General features: G+C 41.3%; 1 protein-coding gene across 1 annotated transcript in view; it reads left to right on the plus strand.

Annotated features, from left to right (window-relative positions):
• The window catches only part of large1 (LARGE xylosyl- and glucuronyltransferase 1), a 112,714-nt gene that overhangs the window by 50,459 nt on the left and 35,895 nt on the right, over positions 1 to 26,360 (plus strand). Inside the window, exons 5-6 of the mRNA XM_044022763.1 lie at positions 8,174 to 8,297; positions 8,514 to 8,685. Coding sequence (XP_043878698.1) covers positions 8,174 to 8,297; positions 8,514 to 8,685 — 296 coding nt within the window. The remainder of the gene's footprint in view (positions 1 to 8,173; positions 8,298 to 8,513; positions 8,686 to 26,360) is intronic.

Consider the following 26,360-nt stretch of genomic DNA (forward strand, 5'->3'; position numbering starts at 1 on the left):
GAACACGACACACGGCATCGTACCGTAACGCGCAGTAACACACGTTTAATAAATGATAATGGAAATTAATGGAACGCTTGTTTCTCCCTACAAATGCACTGTTGTTAAAAATAGTGGTGGATAAGTGGTGAGCGATCACACAGCGAGACAAAAGACTCTGTCTTTGTCTGAGTTTTCTAATCGAATCGTGACGCACCTTAAGAATCCCTTAACCTCAATCTGTTGTCGCACTTTACAGCAAAACAGGCAACACATTTGCAAAGTCAGTTAAAGCTACAGCACAGATATAGTCTATATTCAGATGCTCGGCAAAAATGCCACAGTCAGGGAACACACATTTTCAACCACATCCTGCTAAAATTAAAATGAAGTGGTATCCGGTGCTATTTTCACCACTTCATCACAAAGTAACAACTCATGCCAGTGAAGCACGAGCACCGTGAGCGGAGCTGCTCAGTGTGATGGAGGAGAAGTGCTGGACCTGAAGGATGGAGAGCAGCGCTTACATAATGTGACATGGGAGCATTTAAATGTTTAACAGCGTGAAACATGGCTCGCTGTTCAGTTTGTGCCATTAGTCGTATATAAACATGAATAATGAAGGGTTTATTATGCGTTGGAGATGTGTGGATCCATCAGTAATCAGTCAGCATCACGGTGTCTTACAGCACTTGTTAATTAGCTGTAGAGTTGCAGGAGAATTAATCACAAGAGCAATTATAGTTTGATTTCATAGTGATAGAAAGTGAGCTTGAACTCCTGCTGGCAATGATGCTCTTTTATTTATGTGTTTGTGTCTACTTAAACCTAAGTACCACAGCGAATGGCTTTATCGTCATACCTGGGCCACGCAAGCTTGAGCGGCGCGCGTGCATTTTATCGTCGTTATCAAAATAAAGCCCCCGCTCCGCCCGAGTGAGACACAAGTCTGGTGATTCACGCCGCTGTTTTCGAGAGTCTGCCTCAATGTGTGTATCTGTCACACACACAGCACCTTCTGTACCCCTTTCAAAGTAAAAGCACTGTCGCATTTCTGTTCCATAACGCCCTATTTTATGTAAAACATAGCAGGGAGGTAATATCCTTTTGGATTATCTGTCCACTTGGCCCTTTCATCTTAAGGCAAAACCACAAGAAGATTTGTATGTATAGGGACCAACTGTTTGGTTCAGGTCAGTGGAAACAAAACGCTTTTATTCTGCCTGAAGCCTGAAGTAGCAAGATTTGTCTTCTCTCGGGATAAAACCATAGAAAGCGCTCAGCAGCTCACCACTGTTGTGTTTATCACAATAAGTAAAAAAAAAACCCTTTGAAGTAAAACCGCTCTGACAAAATAATGAAATATGCAACTGGAGAAGAATAAGGAAACAAGATAAAAGTGGATATACAGTATGTACAGTCATCATTTTTTTTATCATTTTAATTCTCATTGTGCTGAAGTTTCTGAATTCCTTATTTTCCGCGAGTCACGAGAAAACTAAAGTAATAAAGGGCAAAGAAAAAGGATCATCAAAAAAAAGAGTAAAATTTCGTCTTTTTCTCTGCCCTCATCATCAATTGTAGTCATGAATCCAAAATGAGGTGTATTAAATAGTGCTTAAAGTTTGTCCACAAACCAAGATGGTTCACTTTTATTGATTTCTTTGTTACGTGGAGGAAAAAAAACAAGGAAAATATTCACATTTAAGAAGCCGAAACAATCAGAAATCTTGTTTTAATAATGTAAAAAAAGCTTCAAGCCGATTATCAAAATAGTCGCCGACTCATTTAGTCATCGATTAATAATCGAGTAATTGTTTCAGCTCTATTAAAGTGTATATTGGTAATGTACATATGTCTATATATACATTAAGTGTGTGTATATATATGTATATATATATACATATATACATTATGTATATATGTATATATATATGTATGTATGTACCCCTTGGGCTGTGTCTAATCAGAGGAGATGTTTACATGTTGACTCACTGTTGTTTTGCATCCCGGTGACATACGTGGGCGGTACGACGCTTGAGATTCCGCCCCGCTGGGCCGTCGTCTGGCGTCAGCGTGACTGAGAGAGCATGGGATGAGACAATGACTGAGTCTGTGAAAAGATGACCCGCAGCTTTGATCAAATCCTCTCTGCAGTTCATTCTCCCATATTATATATTACAGCGGATCCTTTGCTTGCGGGCACTGACATTGTGCTGAATAATGTCCGGGCACCACTGAGTCTCTTGGAACGGCCTGAAAGCACTTGACTTATGCTTTAGAGGACGATTTAATATTCGATGAAAAGTGTCCGTTCAACTGTTTACATTTGCCATTTTAGACAATATGAATTCCTTTTATTATATGCTGGTCTATCAGGGAAGAAACATTGCTATTTCACTTTTCTGCAAATCGTAGGAAACGTTACAGTAGTACAGTCTGTGCAGGATAAAAATGAATGGTTTCATATGCGTCGTATAAACAATTTCTAAATGAAATTTTCCTCGGCCAAGGAGATAAAGGAGATGCGATTTGAGACCAAACACTTGGACATTTGTTGTGTATTCTTATGGTGATGTGAGGACATTTTGTTGTTGTTTTTATGGAGGGGAAGTTGACATGATGAGGAAAAGCCACAATCTTTTCCGAGCCCTGACCAGGTGCTTTATGAGTCTAAACCAAACCACATTCATAACCAGGAAATTGTTATCGTTAAAGTCCGTCTGATGCCACTCGATAAGGCCAAGTTCAGGCTCCCATCTAGACTTATGCAACAACTACATCTATGGAGTCATCAGTCAAATCTGATAAAAGCACTTTAACAAAAATCAATGACTGGGACCCACACAGGGAGGGGGTGCGCAAAAAAAATGTAATATTATATTTTAAACACAACATAAATAAACCAAACTTATGCATTTTAATGAAACGAAAGGTGATGGAGATGGCAGCCCAAAAGAACAAAAGAAGGTGCCGAGCGCTCTAAACCTTGTTAAACGAAACAATGAGAAACCAGGATTAGTTAAAAAAAAATGCAACATTTAGTTACTGCGTTCCCAATTTCAAACATTTTGGAATGCGGTTGCCAAAGTTTCTAGAACACTGTGGCACTGTGCTAATACCCAGCGTTACACTGTGTTCACACACGTACATATTCATAAATATAGCACCAACAGAGTCACAGCGGCGGAGAATCGTCATGGCGACAATAGCAGATAATGTCACATGTAACAATGATGCTGTCGTATGATTCGCGGGAAAGTATCATCGAAATGTATTATCCTAGAGACTAACTGTTAAACTTAATTCTGATTAAAGGTTGGGTTGGAGATCCTAGAAAAGTAATTTGAGTAGGCTGCATTTTGAATTCAAAAGTCCAAGCCCCTTTCCTCCGACTTCCCTCCGAAGTCACGCCTCCAGAGCACAATGCTTGTTCATGAAGAGTTTTGGTTTCACTCTGTAACTTTCAGTAATTTTCAGTGACGTGTACTTTTTTGGATACTTGATAAGGTGATACCAAGAAACAACAAATACTCTCAAACGGTCACAAAGACATAAAGTGAACTTACTTGTCCAGTAGAAACAGAGCCTTTGCAGCCCTTTCTGGGCTTTCAGTTGTTGCCGCACAGCTCTGGTGTTCACTCTGGTCTTGGATCACTCTGCATCAGCCTTTTTGTTTGGCAGTAACTTTCCCAAAAACGTCTTTCGTTTGCAACCAACACCTTTTCTGCGACTGGTCTCGTTGGATTTAGCAAGCTTGCATAAGCTCTGGTGCTGTCTTCTGAGCATGCGCGATTAGTGCACGGAAAGGGTCATGTGCATGACTGGTTTATGTCGGAGCACATTAAGTCATCAGCAACATCGCACCAGAAAAGCGAGGTGGCTGCAAATAGGTTGGAGTATGACCAAAAATGCTCCATTCGACTCGCCCCTGCTCTGCTGCTGTATTCACACAAATACTCCGTCAGTCAGGTCTGATAGTATTGCATGTCGCAGCATACAAATAATATGACGCTGTCTCATTCATAAAAACCAAACAAGCAGAATAATAACATGTGACAGATTTAATGTCTTAAAGTAGAACACAACAGCACTATATTAAACCCAGTCACTTTGCTAACACTCGCTGGCTGCATACCCCAGAGATGCACACAACACACTAACACACACACCACAAGATGACTGCTTTGACTTCAGGAACAGCACAGTGTGGCCACAAATGCACCAGCGAGTGATGCACTGTGGCCACTGTGCAGCCTGAACTTCCCGGACACTGCAATCCCAAATGGCTTAATTCCGCAACTATATGGTCCAGTAGGTTAGTAACACATAATTAGCACTCGTGCGACTTTAAAGTACTTAAACAATTTGGCCCTGCTCCTAATGCTGAGGTCAATGTAATAAATAATGTCTAGTTTGTGGTGGAGAGGAAAGGAAACATGAATCATGGCTGTTCGCGGACACTCTGTGTGTGTGCTGCACAATATATGTTTATTTGTTCATTTGAATATCCAATAGTTGCAAACATAGTTGTTTCCAACTTTACTTCCTGGGGCTATACATTAAAAGACCAAAAAAAAAACACAGTGTAAACAAAACAATAACAGAAACATACTTGTAGGAAATACTGCATCTTTATACGCGAGACATGTAATACATCATTATGTCATGTTTACACTGCACAAAAAAATGCAAATCAACAGTAATATCCTGGATACATTTTCACCAGCATTAATTACTCACACCCCATAACTCAAACGGTATAAAGCTGCAGTGCGTGATTTTGGGTGATTGTTGTTGTTGTTGTTACAGAAAGACTGTAACATCATTTTTTATGCAGCATCCTTCATCAAGAGGGACAAGAAGCGTTTATCAAATTAAACTGCTGAATGGTGAGGTTTTGTGAGCAGTGGGATTTAGTTTTTGCCGTCTCACAACAATTACATCCCCCACACACAACTACAGCGAGTACTTCAAATTATGTTCTCAAACAACACTTTTCACGAAGCAATCAAAACTTTCAAGAAGCAAATACAATGTCAGTGTAATCATTCAAAAATATTGTATTTTATTGTTTGAAATTTACACTTGTTCTTTGCACTCCCTGATTTGTGCTTTGCGCCATGGTTTTTTGTTTGCGATTCTGACCATGGGCGGGCCTTAGGAAGCTGCCTGCTGATTGGCTACTGAGTTTTGGAGCGACAGCTCAATGGACTGAAAGTAGTCGCGGACTTGGAGTCGCGTTAGGTACTTACATGTTCCAGGTGGACAGCAACACCAACAAAAAAACACAGTGCAAAGAACAAGTGTATTTTCAAGCAATAAAATACAATATCTTTGAATGATTAAATCAATATTTTATTTGCTTCTTAAATCTACATTTGTTTTTAGTACAATAAATAGTAATATTATATTCATCCACCCAACAAAAGCTCATTAATTAGCTACGTTTTTTTTTTTCAGAAACTTCGGTGACTTAGACTCTGTCGTTTCAGCACCATGGACAGAGTCGTGAATTTATCAACACACAGCACAGTCAGGCTGTGGGGTGCAGGTTCGCAACACGTTTTGCACACGCCATACTTTCTTCTTTATTTTAGTTATTTTTGCTAATGAGGAGGATGGCGTCCCCACTCATCCCCCACTCAGATCAGCCCCTGGACAGTAAGCCTGGCTCGCTAATTACTGTGGTCTCCTAGCATCATCTTTAAATGCTTCTAGCAAGAGATGACATTTCTAACATCAAATTTGGAAATGAGTCAAACGAGCAGTCTGTCGTCTATAAAACTGCTAACAGCAATCAAGTCTAAATAAAATGACCTTGTCAAAGAACTATGAAACCGTCAGACCAAAATGTCAGTCTCAACCTCCTAGTGGTTCATTGAGGTACTGCAAGCAGTCTATGAAACGTCATTAAAATAAATTTAAAAAGTTTTATTTTAAATACTAATGCCTCTAATATCAGTTTGTCTCTTGCTTAATTGCTCATTGTGTGAGTGATGGTGTTCCATGGGAGAGATAGTCTCTCACTGCTGTATTCAGTCCACCAACAGCTCTACGAGTCCAGCACTGTCCTCAGCAGCAGGACAAACCGCAGTAATCCTCTCTCCCTTTAAGGCTTCAAACCTCTTCAGGTTGGACTCCCCCGTGTCAGGAACAAAGGCTGAGGCATCAACACTGTTGCAGTACTACACCATCTCTGATGTAAATACAGGAGGCAACACTTCTCATCTCCTACCAAAAGTCAACAGTGGTTTCCTTCAACCAAATGACCGTGTTTTATCGATATCGTTTTTCTTTCGGCTTCTCCCTCAATGGGGGTCGCTGCAGTGGGTGATCCGCGTATTTGATTTGGCAGAGATGCCCTTCCTGATGCACTCACCCGTTTCCCTCGGCTTCCACCCACTCCGTTTGTGTCGCAATACCGGCTCTGTCGTTGTTCCGTCAGTCCATTGCTTGCGCCGATAATAGGCATATGTTCTATTTTTATATATATATATATATATATATATATATATATATATATATATACATGTGTATATATATATATATATATATATATATATATATATATATATATCTATATATACATATATATACATAATGTGAGCAGTTGGTCAGGAAGATCAGATTCTGACCAGATGTGCATATAAAAACCAATTTGGGCTGCAGTCTAACCAAGGCAAGTCTGCAAATGCATTAAAATGGTGGAAGTATTAACCAACACTTCTAAAACTGAATCAACTATAACTACTCCATATTATGTGTTTGTATGGATGAGAGCTCTGAACTGTTTCCAGCATGCATTCACCGTTTACACTTAAATTTAATTTACTGTCACAAATTAAATTGCAGCCTTTGTGATTCCGATTTGAAAATAATGAATCGTTCAGTCGTAATGAGCACTTGACTGCGTCTCCGACAACCTTTAGCAGCAGCAGATGAGTTTTTTGCTCTCTGCGAACACTGTGATGCCTCAGCACAGGTAAAGAAACTCTGAAGAAAACAAATAAAAACAACTCTGAAGACGCACAAAGAGACGTGTTATGACTACAAAGAGACGCACAATGATCATAAAGAGACACGGAATAACCACAGCGACGTGGAGCGAGTGCACGTACCGCTGCTTATCCTGCTCGTCGGCTCAGCCCCGAGCATCCAGTTAAGGCTTTGTAGTTGTGGATGTGAAGACCCTTTCTGTTTACACTGCTGTGGCTGACAGCTTTTATGAATCCAATACATTTTGACAGCTCCCAGCCTCCAGTACTTATTGAGCAAGTGCAGCTGACACATTCATTCCCAAAGTCATTCAGCGCGAGAGACCCAGGCGTGCTCGCATCTCCAGTTCAGTGTCACTATCTCTTGACCTGATTTGAATGTCCTGAATACCTACTTTACACTCTACTCACCCGTGTGTGTGTGTGTGTGTGTATGTGGGAAAGAAACGGGAAAGAAATGGGACTAGATAAGCATACAAAGCATGGTAGTGTTAAAAAAAACATCAATACCGCCAGTGGATCATTGGGAGAGCGAGTCAACTCTTTTAACTGGAAGAATTAAAGAATTAAAGAAGTTGGGGGTTCAAGTCCCAACTCCACTAGTCTACATTCCTCCTGATGGCTGTGCCATCAACATGTGATGACATAAATGTGCTTGGTGATTTATTTATTTTTTTTTGTATTTTTGTTTTTGTTATACTTAGCAAAGAAACCACAAAATATTCATTTTTACGAAGCTGTAAAAAATCAGAGAACTTTTCACTTGTAAAATGAGTTAATGATTCATTTAGTAATCGATCTAATATTCTTAGACCTACGTAAATACACAATTTGCCTTCCTTCGCTCCTCTCTTGTCATACCTTTGCTCTGTGGACAAAACAAGACTTTTGAGTACTTTGTAACCCAAACAACAAATCGATTAATTGAGAATTTATTCAAGAGAAGAACTCGATAATGAAAATGAATGTTACTTACTGCCTTAATTACAGTATGAAAATCTAAATTTTACGTTTACATTTACAGTGTGCCTGCAGGGTGAGACTCGCATCAGTATGCAGGGGTGTCTCTACTTGTTTACTTAAGTTTCCCTTGTACTTGTCACCTGTATCTATCTTGTAGGATGTTTAGGGAAAAGAACGCTGAACTTGAGCAACCTTTGGTGTGTGTGTGTGTGTGTGTGTTTGTGTGTCCACAGGCGGAACCCGCTACATTTCCATTTCATCACAGACTCCATAGCTCAGCAGATCCTGTCCTCTCTGTTCCACACCTGGATGGTTCCTGCCGTCAGGGTTGATTTTTACGACGCAGATGAGCTGAAGGTGAGCAACAGCAACCCTTCTTCACCTCACTAAACCCCCCAGATTCTGTCAGAAACACTCAGCGCCGCGTTCGGCTCCACTTACTCCCCTGTAGTGCTTGATGATCTGGGGCTATCGGCTCTGTAAAACATCTTCGGGAACGACGTTATGTAAACCACACATTTGTTCAGTCGATTTACCAGCCAATGATCCCAACTTTTGGTTGCTGTTTTTCAGAGTGAGGTGTCATGGATCCCAAACAAACATTACTCCGGGATCTACGGTCTGATGAAGCTGGTGCTCACCAAGACTCTGCCATCTGATCTGCAGAGAGTCATTGTTCTGGACACAGATATTACCTTCGCCACGGACATCGCTGAGCTGTGGGCCGTCTTCCACAAGTTTAAAGGTAACATGGCAGCTTTTTTTCTAACTCAAGACGAGGAGGATGTGCAACCTGAATACGTCCCTTCATCACAACTGTGATAAAGTGAAATATTCAGGAAATCCTCCTCGCAGTGGTCATTTTGTGCTTTACTCTGTCTTTTTCAACAGTCACTTATATCAAATTGCAGGTGTTGCACCTTGTCGACTTTATTCCTGATTGGCTTATTGATTCTAAATTTATATATGTTCAGTTTGGATGTGTCAGGAAAGTTTTATTATTAAACTGACTATATTTCTTGGATAGTACGGATGTACATGTGTTCGCAATTTTTCTCAACCCCCAAAACGCAAGAACATCTTGAGGAAATCAGTGAGTTGAAGATCCAAAGGAACCGTGATCTGACTTGGGTTTCCACTGAGGGGATTGGTGTTCATGTCATACCAGCACAATATAGAGTAGCCACCAGTAAATTCAATGACAAAAAAAACAACGTAAATAAAGTAAAGTAAATAAACGGTAAAGGTACTATACACCCTGGGTGCTCAACCAGTCGAATTCTCAGTCGAGCGCAAGATGTAGCCTTGACAAAGATAAATGAAACCCTTTAATAATTAATCAACTCATTGGTCATATTTCTCTCTTGACTGTGCTGCGCCAAAGCCACGCCCCCTCTCCGTTGGGCCTGTCAGGTCGAGTTTAGAATCTCTGCCCGAGCCATAAAAAGTCACTGCTGCGTTGTCAGAACATCACATCACCTGCACTCTCTCTCTCGACTCCTCTTGTGACTCGCAGCGACTTTACTGCTCAGCTGTGATACGTTCACTGATGCTCCTAAAATCCGCTTGCTTGCTCACTCGTCTCTGGCTCTATCCAAATATTGGAAGGTTTAAATTGGGCTCAGGCTCATAATTACAGTTAATGGGACGGGTCCGGCTGGGGTTTTTTTTTGTTGGGCCCAATTTAAACTCTACTGTCAGGTCATCGTGACAGATGTCCACCTTGTGGCCAGCCTGAGACTTGCAACCAGCTCCTATTGCCCTGACTACAAGAAACTAGCCTCCTCTTCCCAGTGCCAGAGCAACAAGGTAGAAAAATGTATACATCATCCTGTTTCAGCAACTCACAAAATCTACTTTAAAAGTAGTACTTTTTCTATTATAACTGGATGTGTCAGTTTCTTTCGTACATTGTAATTACGTCATTGAAAAGCTGTCGGCAAGCGGCAAGCGATGACTACATGAACCAGTAGATCATGACAGACTAGAAACTTACAGTATATGGAGATGGACAGAGCCGTTCATCCGTCATGGTAAGCTCTCCTTTGACTTGCGCAACGACAAAATGAATGAAACGGAGTAATACCACCAGAAATCATGGGGGCAGGATAGAGTAAATAGTCCAATCAAGTCAGGAAAATTCTGAAGCAGAGTCTATACGGGCATTTAAAAGAGCTTGCTGGCTTATCCCTGCAGCCAGGAGACGGAGAGTGACTGCCAGACGCTCGGCGTCACTCACTGGCGCGCTGTGGGACACGGCATGTTTAATTTGAGGAGCTGTCTGGCGAAGCAAGTTGTCAAAAGTCACGGAATATTGGAAATGCCGCTCGTCATCAGTCTCCCTCATCGGCAACACCAACGAGTAATATTCCCCATTAATGGGATGACTTACATGCAGTCTTTCTCTTACATTTCACCGCTGCGAAATCTGCTTGCATTTCTTGCGTCTATATTGGATGAAGCATAAAATAAAATCCTCTTCAATGGTTGCCGCGTTTGTTGATGCCTGGAAATTGGCACTGCCCTCTAGAGGAAGTATTGTGTAAGGTCCAAACCCAACACAAAAGACACATGGAGGTATGAAGGGTAGTGACGGAATAGACAATAGATTGGCCTTTACAATGGAGAATATCCAGCAATTTGTGGTATTCCTCATTTCTTCTTGGCATGTCTCCCTGTTGTAAAGGACGCTATTTTTAAATGGCACATTTTGTGTTTTTCCCATTCCATTAGTGTTGGAAGTGAAGTGGAAGTGATGATTCACTGTCGACCAATCATTGGAGTGCAGCTCCACCCTTTAGACGCTGGACCACTTGTGTTAGGTACCTCAACAGAAGGGTGCCAAAAAGGATGAAAACGGCTGAGTGTTTTTTAGTGCCCTCCACAATTTTTTACAGCTGGAACACAAGTAACTGTCCAATGTTCTAAACTGAAACCAAATTATACCACTTAAGGGAAATTAGGCCTTGGGCTCAGTGGTGAACTGATCAGATTTCCACGGTCAAATTTCAAGGTTATTTTTTTATTTCAAGAAAATCCTTCTAGCTTAAAGGAATACTTCATCAAATACTTCCGTTTTGCATTTAGCTTTGTATTACTAGAATATTGGTAGTATTTTTTGAAAAATTGTGCTTCCCAACCTCAGATTCCCCTGAGTTGAGAAATATCTTCATTCTTTTCTTTGTTACGTGCCCACCAGTGACACTTGGTCCTGTTAGCATAACTGTTAGCAAAGATGGCGGACACTGTTTACATTCTGGGAATGAGGTCCCATCCCCCTATGAGTGGGTCTAGGGGGAGTTGCAGTTTCAAGCCTCGGACCAAGGCTTGGACCAAGTGTCACTGGTGGTCACGCATCAAAAAAAAAGAATGAAGATATTTCTCGACTCAGGGGAAACTGTGGTTGGGAAGCACAATTTTTCAAAAATGCTACCCCTATTCTCGTAATGCAAATCGGTGAAGTATTCCTTTTAGGTTGCAGTGGCTGTACTGTGTGTTTCAATAGGGCAAAGAATTACCTCAAGCATGGTTCTGAATTATTTGGGGAAAATGTGTCTTGGTGATGTTTCTGACAGGCATAGTGCTAACAATGAGGGATGTCATTGCTTACTTCATTCCACTCCAGTAAAGTTGATCGAAACAAATCTATAAACAAGTTTTGTTCCTGGACAACACTGTACACTTAGCCAGTTTTGGGCACAGCCTGTACACATTGTGCCAATTGAAAATAGATGCAGTTAGACAGTCGGACAAGCACTACTCAACCAGACCTTACTTGTTTCCTGTCTTCTATCTTTCATGGAGGGCCAGGCAGAAGGTGTGGAGGCGTTAGAACACCTTCCTGTATAAACCTGGGAGGTTGCAAAGAGAGGAAAGAGTAAAGATTGAGGAAGGCATGTGGGTAGAAGGAGAGGAGGAGGCAGAGGTGGTGAGTCACTTCAAAGATTTATAGGTAGTGCCGCCCTATAGTGCAGCACAGCCAGCAGGGATTTGGATCAATCTTAATTAACGGTCGACTCAAATGTAGCACCTCTGCCACCCACTCTTTCGGCTGTTCGGTGTGGTTGTACTGTGTGTTTCATTATGTTTAAGGCACTAACGCACATTTAAATGTTAGTCAAGCTTTAGCTTTCTTCAAATGACCTGCTGACATGCAAGTTTGGAAAGACTGCTACTTAAAATTATTTTGAATTTTAACAGTTTTGAGTCTTAAAGGTACCATAGGCAGAACAGGGTTTTTTTTCTTGCATTATTGATCATTGTGATATTAATCTTTCAGCATACTGTCTGGGCTCTGTTTACCTCCAAACAACTGTATCTGTCGTGTCACATGAGGCTTTGTTACCAGTCACAGGAGAGTTTATAGAGAAAGTGGCACTCCTGCTGGCCAATTTACTTCACCTACTTTGCATACAAGCGGTATGACAACCACAGTCACGTATGAAACAAGTGTGTGTGTGTTCATGCTCATCTAATGGAAGGAGCTCAATGCGATTCCAAAATGTCAGTATATTAATACCCTGCAAACTCAACAATCAACTATTTTCACACCAAGCCTAAACGGCTTTGTAAGACCGATTTAATAACATCTGCGTTCATCCTTGACATTTATCTGAATCCTAACTGTTCTAAACTGTCTTTGTGAAGATGTCACCCGGCTTTGTCTTGATCTTCCGCGCTCAGTTATTGGTGCGTTTGTTGCTGCCTCCTGCTGGGAGCTTCTCTTGTTCCCCCTGCCTCACTTTCTTTCATGTATCACCACTTACTTTCTCATCCTTTCATCATCCTTTGTCTCCGTTTTTCCCACTCTTAAACTTTCCGTTTTGACTGCAGTGCGACGCTGTTTAGCCTTCAGGCGTTTTTTCAGGTCTTTAGCGTATTTGTTGTTGGAAGGATCTCCCTCATTTGAGCCTAGATTTGTTTATGTGTGATCTCTGCTTTGTTTTGTGACAATGTTTCCTAATTTCAAAAAGCTGTACTAAAGTCCCAAGCCTAATATTTCAATGTTTTTAACAAGGTTCCTAACATTAGTTTGATTAAAACATAATTGCTACACCATGAACCTAAATAATGCATGAATGAATCAATGTCCATTTTCTTGCGCATTCAACCACATCTCGGTCTGTGCTGGTGGGTAATTGATATGGAGATGACTCAATTGAATCAGTGTAATAATAGGTTGTTTTATGTGGGTGGAAACGGCAACTCTTTATCTGCTCTTTGTTCAAATATGGAGTCAGACAGTTACCTTCTTGATCTTTCTTCAGTCGTCATGCAGCCATGGTCTACGTTCTCTTCTGGTACAGCCTCGTGTAAGGAGAGATGAAAGCTGTCAGTGGTTTTGATTTGGTTAATCACGTCTGAGTCTGTTCTTCATTAACACTCGTTTCGAACTCTTTTTGAGTACTTGTAACTTAAGATTTCCATTCGACTCCAATTGAGAGGCCTCTCGAGACATCATTGGTTATTTTAAACACAGTTAAATCCACTAAAACAGGTGACAGACCCCATTTTCATTACCAGTCGAGGAGTTCAATGTCACATCTCAGTGAGCAGCACGGAGATCATTAAAAATTTTATGGTGGCTACATTTTTTTTTTATTTATATAATTCTTTTCAGTTCCTCTTTCCAACTCTGTGATGACTGAAGTGCTTTAGGGTGCAGCCTGAACGCAGCTCGTCATAGTGTCGCGCCAAAAAAAATAATTCAGAATTAAGACCTAGACTACCAAAAATGAGCAACAGGCATTGGTGCATTCATCCCAACCTTGTCTCTTAAATCTCATGTTTCGACAAAACGAGACTACTTTCTTCATTACATTTTTTACATGTTTCCTGAACCCAATTTCGGTGTGCAACAAAACACACGTCGATTACACATCAACACAGTCCCCCTCCTCCTTTTCCTCAAATACTTGTGAACTATGTCAGAAATGGTGATAATAATGTGTTCCTTATGAAATGTAATTGAGAATGCAGTTGCAGTTGTACACAAAGACATTTTTGGAAGACAAGATTGGACAAAAGCCAGATTATTTACAGTCATTTGTGGGTTTTGTAACCAGCGTATACATTTCTATAGCCCTCATTCCATTACATCCAGCATTCTCGTAACAGTGGCCGCCTCTACTTTCCTGCTATTTTACTTTCTTTCATCTAAGTCACCTTCAGTAAAACAGGAGCCTCCCTGCAGATGTTACAAACTTAATTGTCTTTTGCAAAGAAAGCATAACCTCGCTGGCGACGGTAATTAATTGCGCGGTCTATTTTCTTGACTAGTTTACTCACTTACCCCGCCAACCCTTTCCTCTCTCCTCAGCAAGGTTAAACCCTGACTGTGTTCCTCTCGTCTTCCCTCACCACTGATTGCACAGTTTGTGTTTGTTGACAGACTCCAGAGCCTCTGAAAGATGTTGACGTAGACCATTTAAATTCAATCCATTGTCGCAAATCACTGGTGCCTGCTTGGAATTTATTAAGAGTTAACCCTCCATTTCTAATCAGCAGATATTCTGGGTTTAGGTGTGGAGCCCTGGGGAAATTAGCCCTCCACTAAAGACCTCATGTTTAATTTTAGCCTCGTTCCCGTATGCCTCGGCCTCCGTGGAGTACAAACCCTGACCCTTGCCACTTTGACAAATTTGAGGGCTGTGAGGTAGTGTACCGTGGGGAGAGGGCAGGCAGGTTGAGGTCAGGTGTAAAGACACACTGTTATAATGCATTTGAACTCATTCATTGTTAAACATCTCTCTGGAGCGGTGTGCAGAGCCCAGGTCTATTTTTCTTCACGGGGCATTTTTCCACAAATCTTTTACAGATATGGGTGCGTGACATGCTCTGATATAGGGATTGTTCATTTGTGTTATGTTACAATTTATATTGTGAGTCATGGATGGTGGACATTCTGTTTCAACTGCTCAATTTTCTTTCTCACCCAAGAACCACCTATTTCATCCGCGATCACACGGCGTCAACTCAATGCATTCAGTCAAGTAGACGTGGTCAAGATGAGCTTCTGTAGTTCAAACCAAGCGTCAGAATGAAGCAGAAAGGTGACGTAAGTGACTTTGAACGTGGCATTGAATCTTAAAGAACATGAGCTACAGCAGCAGACCACTGTGGGTGACACTCCTGCCACTTTATTAGGGGTCACGTGTACTTAATGAAGTGGTTGGTTGGTGTATATGTCTTGATATAGTTTTAATAGATGAATGTGGACAATTAAATGGACATGCAGGTGACCTTTATTGGAGACAGCTTAACTACAGGCCATTTGGTTTGATTAGGGCTTTATATAACAGAAATATAGGAAAGGATCAAGATATAATAATATAATATTTACAGTTTGATGTTTTTACCTCAGATGTGTGAAATGATGTGTTGAAATCGTTAACTGTCATATCTTCACTTAGGAGCAAAAATCACAGTTTTATTCATACGTACTGAACCTTTTTAATAACGTAATCGTTGCTGGCTTCACTCGGCACCAGTGGTAAAGCTCATAAGTGCCATATAAAGTCATACTAAGTTGTGTGACAGCACCCTGAACAATTTTGTGGCACAGTTGTAGCCGCAACATAAACGTACTCAAATCTGGACGGGGGTTACCCGAGAATGACTGATTAGCCTACATTACATGCTACATTATCCCACGCAGCAACTAACGTGTTACAACCCCTTTTAAATTAAATAAAACAGCTACATACAAAAAAGGACAACTACACAACCGTTCCAAACCCTGTAACTAGGCCTAATGGCACTTACTTCGCCAGCCCCCGCGTTCCAAAAAAAGAAAATCCCTTGGCACACCACTGGAGGTACGCGACCACCTTCACGTTCACACACACTCAGAGAAACTTCACAGGTGAAAAAGAATACCAGCCACACTCTCACAGCAGGAAATGAAACAGCAGGAAGTTAGTTATTGTAATTTGTCTGCTCACCAACACAGGGAGCAGTTGGTGCAGCAGCGTGAAGTCAATTATGGTTGCAGCTTTTCAAGAATTTCTGCAGCTGAATGTGCAATTTCCTTGATCTCGTTTACATATTTACATATTTTGTGCTGTCAGACAAATGAACAAGTATGAGATAGTTATTTAATTGTTGCCCAACACAATAAGCAGCAGACACTTGAGAGCTGCCGTGCTAAGGAGATAAAAATCCTTATTTATAATCCTTGTCTCGGCTAAAAAATAAAATCACCATAAATCCAGGTTAAAGACAACAGCTCTGCTGTGTTTAGAGCTCCACTGGCATTTAAAAAGTATTACACAGAAAGTTAGAGGCAACTTAAGTAGTCTTTCTAACTCCACTGGCACTTTGGCAGATAGCCTTCATCACTTGCTGAGCTGGTTTATAATGTTCCAAAGCTCCATTTACCCCCCTCCGGTGTGGAAAGAAGCCAAGAGAAAAAGATGCGTTTAAAAACTTACACATCCTAACGTAGAATATTCTCCATCAACTGTGAACACATAGTCATGATACACATCAGTTTCACTTCATTTTGATATCATTATCTCATCTGAACATCACCAATACAACATTACGTGAATACATTTAGAGGGAGAACAGATACAGGGAGTGTGGCTTGGGCAGCATTTTTCCATTCAAACCAAAGAAAAAAGCTTAAATGACTGAGGCAGCTCTCTCACTGCCTGCGCACTGTATAAAGTAACTCAGTAAATTAAAGTGGCTATGTTACAGATAAGTTAAATCAATCAATCCAGCTAACATCACTGAACCCAGCATAAATCACAGTTTCCAAAACATTCGCTAGGTCCTGATGAGCTCAGGTTGGGTTTCTATGCTCATGACTTTTCCCAAGTATCATCACTTTCCTGTCGCTGCGTTGCTTTTGACAATTTTCCGACACTTTCTGCTAATGACTCGCTCGTCCTCGCTCGCCGTTGCCGCAGCACAGACCTCTTTTAAACTTGCTTTCATGCAGTAACATCTGTGACAGTCACAATCTCAGTGACACACTGACATTCCGCAAACACTGACACCTCATCATGCGCAGCCGTTTTTCCCCCCGAGTTTCAATGAGAGAAAACACATTTTAGTTGGTGTCTGTGAGCATTTTGGATTTACTTGGTGATTTAATCCATGTAACCCTCTGTGACATCAACAACTGGTTGTAAAATGTTGGAAATGTTGGCCAACGCTTTCTGTCCATTTGTTTATAGCGGTGTCAAAAATTGTACTAGCTGTGACAGCTTACCTGGCAAATTCACTTCAGTGGTAGCTACCATTTATCACATAGGGTTTTATATGTCTGTGGTCATATATTGATACATCAAAGCATCACAGTGAATTGTCATTTTGATTAACGGCCACTGTGCACTCATGAATACCAACGTGTCGACATGTGCTCTTGTTAATGCTTCTTTCAAAAGGTTCCGTCTGAGTCTTAGGCTCAGGAGGGAGAGTGAATTGTCCACGAACCCCACAAGGTCTATAGTTCAATGCCCACCTCCTTTATTCTGCACGCTATCGTGTCCTTGGTCAAGCCATGAACCCAAAATTGTCCCTGAGAGCTGCGTAGTCAGCGTGAATGATGTTTGATAGAAAAAGAACAGGATATTGAAGTGTCGCGTCAATGTGTGTGTGTAAATGGGCTTTGTGAAAGTGCTTTGAGTGGCTGTTAAGACTGGGAAAGTGCTTTATGAGGGCACCCCATTTAACAATTACCCTTTTTGATGAAAGCTTTTACTCTCGCACATTAACATACAAGATCTATACTGTAGAGTCACAGTCAGTACAACGGAGTCCTATCTGTTTCCTACTGACCGACCGGCTCCACTGCATTATGCTTGAAACTGACAAATACACTGTGATGGTGAAATGATGTGCTGTTGTCTCCGTGTGCCAAATGGCCACACTGGAAGGTACTTTGAGGAGCCTGTTGTCATAGATAGCTTCTGTGGCTTCGTCCCGCCGCAGGCCAAATCTCTTACCACAAACTCATACTAGCTGTTGTGGAAGAATAAAAACTCCTTCAGGTCCAATTCTGTGCCTGCTCCAGACAAGTCTTTATTCACTGCACAGTAGAGACGGAAAGCAACAGCAAGGCAGTATAATTCTGTATGATGGTCATCAGTAGCCACAAGGATTTATGCTGTCACATGGTCCAAAACAATGTGTTGTGAATTGGGTATATACAAATAATGTGTGAGATTGCAAAGATGAGCCCACCTGACGAAGAGCAGAACACTTGAGCCTCATTTACACTGGTAAAAAAAACCCTGTATCAACTGCTAACATCTGTTTTTTTTTGTCTGCAAAAGAATAGATATAATTGGCATTCTGTCCATGGTTATATGTGATTACAATAGATGCATAGTTTTTTGCAGTGACGTGCAGTGATTTTGTGATGCACACTGTTCAAGCGGCGAACTAAAATGGCTCAGTTGCTGCCGAGTTTGAAAGGAAGACAGAACTGACAGGTATAAAAGTGTAACCGCAGTGACACAGTTGGTGCTTTCTCTGTTGTGCGTTGCATGTTGATTGCTGACAGAGCCATTGTGACATTTTACATGACTCACCGGTGGGATAAAAAAAAAAATAACGGAAAGATAAACTTCTCTACTAGCTGTTGGGAAAGGAGCCCATTACCGCTTGTTTTAGCAGGTTTATCCTAGATTGTATCTAAGAAGTGGAAATGGACAATCATCCATTTTAGAGTCTGGAGAGCTATGACAGAATTTGAAACTGGAAGTTCAAAGATGTCACCTCCAATCAAGCACCTCCATCACACTGATGGAGCGGAGTTTGATTCCCTGGGACCTTTTTCTGTGTGGGGTTTGCATGTTCTCCCCATGTGTCTGCGTGTGTTTCCTCAGAGCTCTCTGAATGTTAGAATGTTAAGACACGCTCTGTTCAACCCACCATCTGACCCGGCTCTTTTGTCATTCAATTCCGGTCGTATAATGACAATAAAGATCCTTTCCTCTTCCTTTCCAGGTGCTTTATCGTATCTTTTAATCTTAATTGGAACATTATTTGCTAAATTGCCATCATGCTCTATAGTATTGATAGAGACTATTAACTCCTCAGAACAATCTTTACTGGCATTATAGGTCAAGTAAGAATTAGACTAATTTTCCCATAGACTTCCTTTCAAATATATTTATTTTTCTAACCAGCCATATTGCCCCCTGGTGGCTATTCAGCAAGTCATTAAATAAGTTGTTGCTTTTCGGCACAGACTCGCCCAGCACATCAGAAGACCATGTCCCCTTTGTATACAGTATATGGTCTATGGGGTTTACCCGTGGTACCAAACCCCTGCTAATTTTGGTGCAAAAGAGCTATTTCTATAAAACCAGATACTATCTGCCAGTATCACATTTGGCATAATCCTTTTAACTCCTCCACCATTTTGCTGTGTCTGTCTGAGCTCATCATCATCGAGGCATTAAACTGATGCTGCTCTCAACCAATAAAGCTAGCCAGAGTGATGGTATTAGCCCATCAGAAGTGAATCAGGGTAGGTCGGTCTTACCAACAGTGGACCTGTGTGACTGCAAGGCTTGTATAGCTAAGTTTTTTTTTAAATCTTTGTGCTACTTGAACAGCTCTCGACTCGTAATCTATGCTTATACTCTCGGCTTCAGTAACGCGACTGAGATGCTTGTGTTACCTCCACGTGTTCAGAACTGTATTTGGGAACCTCTAAATACTTGGCAACCTTAAGATACACCTCGGCTTACCCCTAGCTCGTAGCCACTTACTGGCCGTCAATGAGTCTGGACCAACTCTTGTGTGAACAGAGGTACTTTATTTTCGTGCAGCAGAGCAAACATGTACCACACAGCCCCTCCGAGTTACTATTCCCACTGATACTTTGTCTCCGTTTATTCTTCTCTCCTTTCTCAGACTCGCACTCACACACACACACACACAGTACCCACAAGGCCACACCATCTTTTAAAGGGCCAGGCTCGGCCCAGGACACTTGTGTATGTGTGCAACAGGTGGATTATTTGTATAATTACAATACAAGAAGCAAAAAGTATGGTCAAAATGGTCTTAAGTATTCCAATGATGTAGCTCAAAGGCTTCTTACTACTTGAATGCTGTATTAGAGAACAGAAGGCCTGTTGGGCTAAGTGTATGCTTCTTTTTTTCCATGAAAACTTTTGGGATGCGACTGCACGGGGGCCTCTCTTAAAGTGTGGTGTGGCCCTTAGATGACTGGGAATATGTGTCTGTGCTCTCGACAGAGCAGTCAACATGCGCGGCGGACTGTGGAGGAGCTAACAAGCATTCTGAAGCATGCAGATGCCTTCAGTACCTCAGCTGTAGCCATGAATAAGCAGCCGAGCAGTGCTCTTTAACTACTGAGGTCAAATGAGACATCAGAGATATTACCATGACAACTGAGCAACCTCGCACTCGTGGAGACTAAAAGGTGCAGTGGAAGAGGGAATAAGCCGCGACTGTTCCCACTTTTCCACAAGCAGCCATCGGGACACCTTTGAAAGGGAACAAAACAATACAAGACATCACAATAGAGTCTGCAGCGCCTAAACAGATTCTGAGCATAGTAAACACTGTCTATGACACAATGTTTCTGAGAGGTCTAAGAGCATGGGAGGATTTATGTCAGGGGGAAGAAAGTCTCTGGACCAAACCAAAGATTCATGCATAGAATTTTTATCATGCACAAGCAGGCACTGCACCTCTTTTTCTCTCGCTGACTGCTCTAACACACTAATAAGTGCAGTTAAATAACTTATTAAGTATTCAACATTGTACCATCCTCTCTCCTCAGTTTTGTGCTGGAGTATATGGTGTAAGTCCGAGCTTTGGCAGGGTCACTCAAGGACAATCAGAAACTTGTTCCAAAGCCAATCCAACATTTTCATTTTCTTGGCTGTGTGCTTTGTGTCATTGCACTGAAAGATGGAGCTGGCGTTCTTAAAGCACCTCTCTGCTTTTGGCTGCATTCATCCTTCCTTCAATTCTGATGAACCAGGTGATGATCGAGTGTTACCCGGAAACCTAAGCCTCGTTTCCGCCAAGTGATACAGCGCATTTCAGTTTTCCACGGTGCGACTGGGAGCGGTTTACCCTGATCTGACTTGTGTTTCTTCTGCGGGGTGTGTGGGCGAAATGTGAAAAATGAGCTCACTATTTTCCCAGCTGCGTCAGCTACAGTACATAAAAAGTGTGACATGATAGCAGTATTGAAGTGACATGTCAGGGATTTGTGGTGATCTTCACAGTTCAGAAAAGGACATTGTTTTGGAAGTAATCTTAAAAATGCTTTGACCAATTTGTCCGTTTGAGCTGTTTTAGAAATTGGCCATTGACGAATTTAAATTTGAAATCGAGTAATCAAAGGATCTATATTTAAAATGAATTAGATCTACACTAATAAACTTATGGGTACCATATTACATTGTTTTAACAATACACCCTTGTAAATGTTACACGATGGGCCTTCAAAGCTGCAGGATTGCTAGGAAAATAGTAGACTGAGACTCATCTCCGGGATGTTAAATGGGAATATTATGGGATGGAGGCTCTCTGTGCTGAACATCTACCTCCAGGTGAGGATGGATACCTCTAAAATGACTTGACTCTGACAGTAAATCTAAAATAAACTATTCCAGTATCCCACAACATTTAATCCAACCAGGAGCCAGAATTCCACAAAGAGGTGGTCCTTTTCTTCTCGTGAGGTCAGGCTGTTTTTTGTTTGTGAATAAATGCTCCCACCTCATGACCTCACAAAATGCTTTCATGAGGTGGTGTAGGGAGGCGGGAAGATAATACTAGAGGAGCAATGGACAGGAAGTGAAAAAGAATTCAGGCAAAAGGGGACACTGTTGATGTTGCAAGTATCCTCATAGAAAGAAAAAAACTAGATCTAATTATGTACGGAGAGTTTATGTGATAAGAAAATGAAACTCATCTGAAATTGGTTGCCGTATCAGCATGTTGAGGATAATTTGATTCATCCTCGGGTCAACACTGAGTCGTTGCAATGGACATTGGCAGACACTACTGCTGCTGTTACTGCTGCTGCTGCTGCTTGGTATCACAGAGACTCACTGAAGAGGAAACCAGCCACTGTTCCTCACATCTTTTGGTGCGATCACACAGTTAAATATCATGCTGTAAGAGCCAGTGACACACTGACAATAATGTCAAAGAATCCATTCTTCCAGCTTTCATACTGCTTTTACTGTCTTTGTTCTATCTTTGTGATCTACCACTTACCTCCAATTGTCTGGGTTGTTATGAGAGACAGCAGAGATTTTGGCGGAGGGATGAGAGTTACCAATACACACGAAGCTTATCAGTGATGAGGGACTGGGCTTGATAACGTTTTGATTGACAGACACAGTAATTGCCCGTCTCTGGTCTTTCCACCAAGCTGGTGAGCTGGAACAACCGTCACACACTTGGGATTAGGATTGTAACCCGTCTAACATCTTTTAGCCTCAGGAACAACTGTGCTGCAAACTGAAGCGTTGCCCTGTATAGTCGTTTTCCCACTGCATTTCGACCTCTGCTGAATACGCTGTCAAAGCCTGAGTTTTAAGCACAGCACATTCATGTTCAAGGACAAATCATTGACAGAGGTGTCACAGGTGTGTCACACGTCAAGTTCACACATGATGGTGGGTGGGTCTGACGCTCAGTGCTGTAGGTAGCGATTAGAGGTTAATAGAGCAGTGTCTGTCACGGCTAACCAAGGAGGAGGACCTGCTAATGTTGCCAAAGTGAGGCCATTGTTGGGTGCACTTTGTCCGACAAAGAAATATCAGAATGGTCAGAACAACTCTGAGCTTTGTTCTAGCTCTTAAGTGTTTGAGCTATGTGTTAAATGTGATCTGATTGGTTTGCACCTTTGCTAGGTTATTTGCATAAAAAGATTTGGTCGGCTGAAGCTTGTATAGCTGAACATTTCTCAGCTTCTGCCGAATGCAACACGAGCAGAAGCACAGTGGTTTTCGGTAACCGGTGACACCGCTTCTATTCTGAGTGAAGGAGAAGACACGTTGTGTACTGTACAACTGTTGTATATAATCACTTCTATCGTAGATAATTAGCTGGATCGAAAAGAAACTCTGTTTGGACACGGAAAGTCTGACAAAGATTACTCGCTAAAAGTCGAGGGGTCAAAAAACAAAATCAAACCCTGGACTGAAAGGAGTGCCATTCTTCAAAGCAAGGGCAAAAGGAAAAGCTAATTCATTCTTCTCTGCTCTACTTTTAAGTTGAAAGCCGACAAAATTGATGAATTACTCCTTAACATTTCACCTTCCCGAAATGCAATTTCACAAGAGAATTTAATTTGTGAAAATGAGTCTTTTCTTAGGCAGTTGTAAAAGGTCAAGGTTTTTACAATTTCTCTCTGCGGGACTTAATAAGACTTTTACATTTGATGTTAAATAGCAAAACAGCGTCTTGTTAGGGAAATTAAAATGAGAAGATGGTGCTGCCTGGTGGTTGGTGAGGAATATGTCTACTGTGGCGTGTAAGAGTAAGGTGAACAGTAGCTGAGGTGTAATCACACATTTCAGTTTCATGACCATTACGTATAAAACAGTGTTACATTTTTATGGGAGATTGATGTTGAGTTTTTATATTACTATTTTTTTTTTTGTTTATCTTATTTGGGGTGACAGCCAGGATTCTCTTCTGCTAGTGTTTGTTCAAAATCACACATAAAGGACCAGCAAACAAATGTAAACCCCCACACATTTACACATTTAATGACACACAAAGTGATGAAATAAAATCCAATATATTTTAAAGTCCAATTGCAAAAGTCACCATTTTTGGGTTTTCAACAATTTGGGTTTTCCTTATTTTATTTTAAAACTGAAACATATAACCTGTTAACATAAATGAATATGTTACTGTCAAGCCATTGCAAGATGGGTTGTTACGATGCTGCTCAAATCTCAACTTCATGCACCTCATTCGTGGCATCATTCTCATGCTGCACACAGGAAGTGATCAGGGAAAAAAAACTATGATACCCAACCCTAAGGCATAATGATATGATATTTCCTGATTACGTATCCATGCTCCCCGGAGGTTGAACTCATAATAACTGTATGACTTCCTTGCATCACTGAGAAAAGCAAAATTATTAAAGCTCTAGTTTGGAGTCTCTATCGCCCCCTGTGGACTTCTGGGTAATTACCAAAACAGTGTGGTCTCTATGACCTAGTTTTCTCGCTCCTGGTCATAACCACTTTCACGGATAGAGAGGGTTGAGGCTGTCTTCTGATGTTGTTTCTATGGCACTTTGGTTTGTTATGTGTTCATTAAAATAGCATTCTTTGTCCCCTACTGGAGACTTGGAGTTGCGTGGTTAAGGTAACAGCAGCAGCTGTGATGGGCACATGCAGGCACATAGTCAGGCAACTGTTCAAGGAGGGCTTGATTGCTGCTGGTGGAGCACACATTGTTAATATCACTTGAGAAGCCAAAATCATAAGTGATGAATTGTGAACTCCTGCTTAATGTCCAGGTTTATTTTTAGCTGTAGAATCCACAACTAAAATGCTTCCTGGGGGTTTTTTTACGCCCTAGTGCTGCTGCATGAAGCTGTTTCACTGTACTTAGCTGTTTGCTATGTCCACGTCACTGAGAATTCATTTGACGGTGCATGTAGCAGACGGTTGTTTGAGTTACATACTGCAGCTTTAAGGTTGGTTTTCAAAATCATGGGTGCTGATTTAAAAAAATGGAGGCACTGGTGTAATGGTGCCAAAGACAGCTGTCGGGCCACTCTCCTGGTAATGCTGCAAGGGAGAGTTGTAAGTTCCCATATGAAAGTTACAAGCATAACCACTGTGGCTCAGAGCCACCAACATCTGTTGACTTTAAAAAAACAACAACTAAGGTACCATTAAGTTACAGCCGTGTCATATTCTAGCTTCTGTGGCTTTTCCTATACCCACTTTTAATGCATACATATACATATATATGTATATATATATATATACATATGTATGTATAATATATATTCTAACATATTTATCTAGTCAGTGAGTGTGTGTTGGTGAACACATCAGGGAGCTGGTCGTGTGTTGGATTTTGAAACATAAAAGGACATGAGCAGCGAGGAAAAGAAAGAGGAGGAAGGAAAGGAAGTGGGAAATTGTGTGATTGTGCAGGGGATTGATGATGGAGGACTCGGCAGATGATGTAGACCGTCTCCAGGGAAACAGAGTCTTCCAGGATTTCCCTTTAATTCCTTAACTTTGTAGATCATAGGGTCACACTCCTTTTAGATTTAAAACCTGCACAGAGAATTTCCAGAGCATGAATACTGTGGCGATGTTAGATTTTGTTGGTGTACATAGTATGTCGTAGATACATGTGTATGCCAAACCCACGTTTGACTTTTTATACCACCTGAGAAAATATAGAGCTCTGGAAGTAATACCAGTATTGCCCACGTTAAAATACGGTGGTGTAAATAAGCCGGGCAAAGTCAGCTTCGAAGGACCTTCGACAGAAGGCCGATTTATTCCCGATAAGATAATTTGCTCCCTCAGCATCCTCCTCTTCCTCACATATACTTCAAACCCTGATATAGTGACATTAGATTAAGATAGAGCAAGAGATAAGGTTTTTGGTTTTCTTATTTGTTGAATTCTTTCTACGCACTCTGATCACATACCCCGGTATATACAGGACCACCCCTGGTGGTACATGAGAACCAGCCCCATGATTCTCAAAATGCATTTAGTGTGAGAGTCACCATGGCAATGACCCACACTAAATTTTGACACCAAGCTTTCCTTCCATCACTGCCAAATGCAATCAATGGCACTCATATAAGTTGCTGCTTTGGCACAGCGGCCCTCCGAAATACCTGTCCTTGAATTCAGAACACTTACGTCTATTACAGTTTTTCTGAGAGCATGAGACATTACTTTGCTTTTTGAAAAAAAAAAAAAAAGAAAGCACTTCAACCCTCATGTGACAGAAATGCCTTTTAGCTGATCACTTTACATTCAAGGACTCTGGGGTAGAGAAACTAAGATGCGTTGTCATGCCAGCCCACCAACAAAGTAACTTATGTGGCGAGAGGGCTTAAATGCAGAGGACGGACGACGACAGACGACGTCCAAAAAAAAGGGTCCAGGAGTATGCAAGTAGCAACCCACATTTATCTGTGAACTCCATTTTAAAACCTCAATTATTTTGTCTAGCACCATCTTTGTTTTTTGTTTGTTTTAAATAAAGCAGACCTACTACCCTAAACTATAATGTGACATTCAAGTGTAGGCTGCATTTCATTACTGACTGCAAGTGTTTTGCAGATGTGGGCATTTTCCTGTGTTTGTCTAAAATCATTTTTGATATATTGCCATAACATTTGTATCATGCAAACCATTGTAAATCCGCAGTGTTGACGTTTTAAACAACACGTATAGAATA

This window comes from Solea senegalensis, linkage group LG3 (genome assembly GCF_019176455.1).
Source record: "Solea senegalensis isolate Sse05_10M linkage group LG3, IFAPA_SoseM_1, whole genome shotgun sequence".
Taxonomy (NCBI): domain Eukaryota; kingdom Metazoa; phylum Chordata; class Actinopteri; order Pleuronectiformes; family Soleidae; genus Solea; species Solea senegalensis.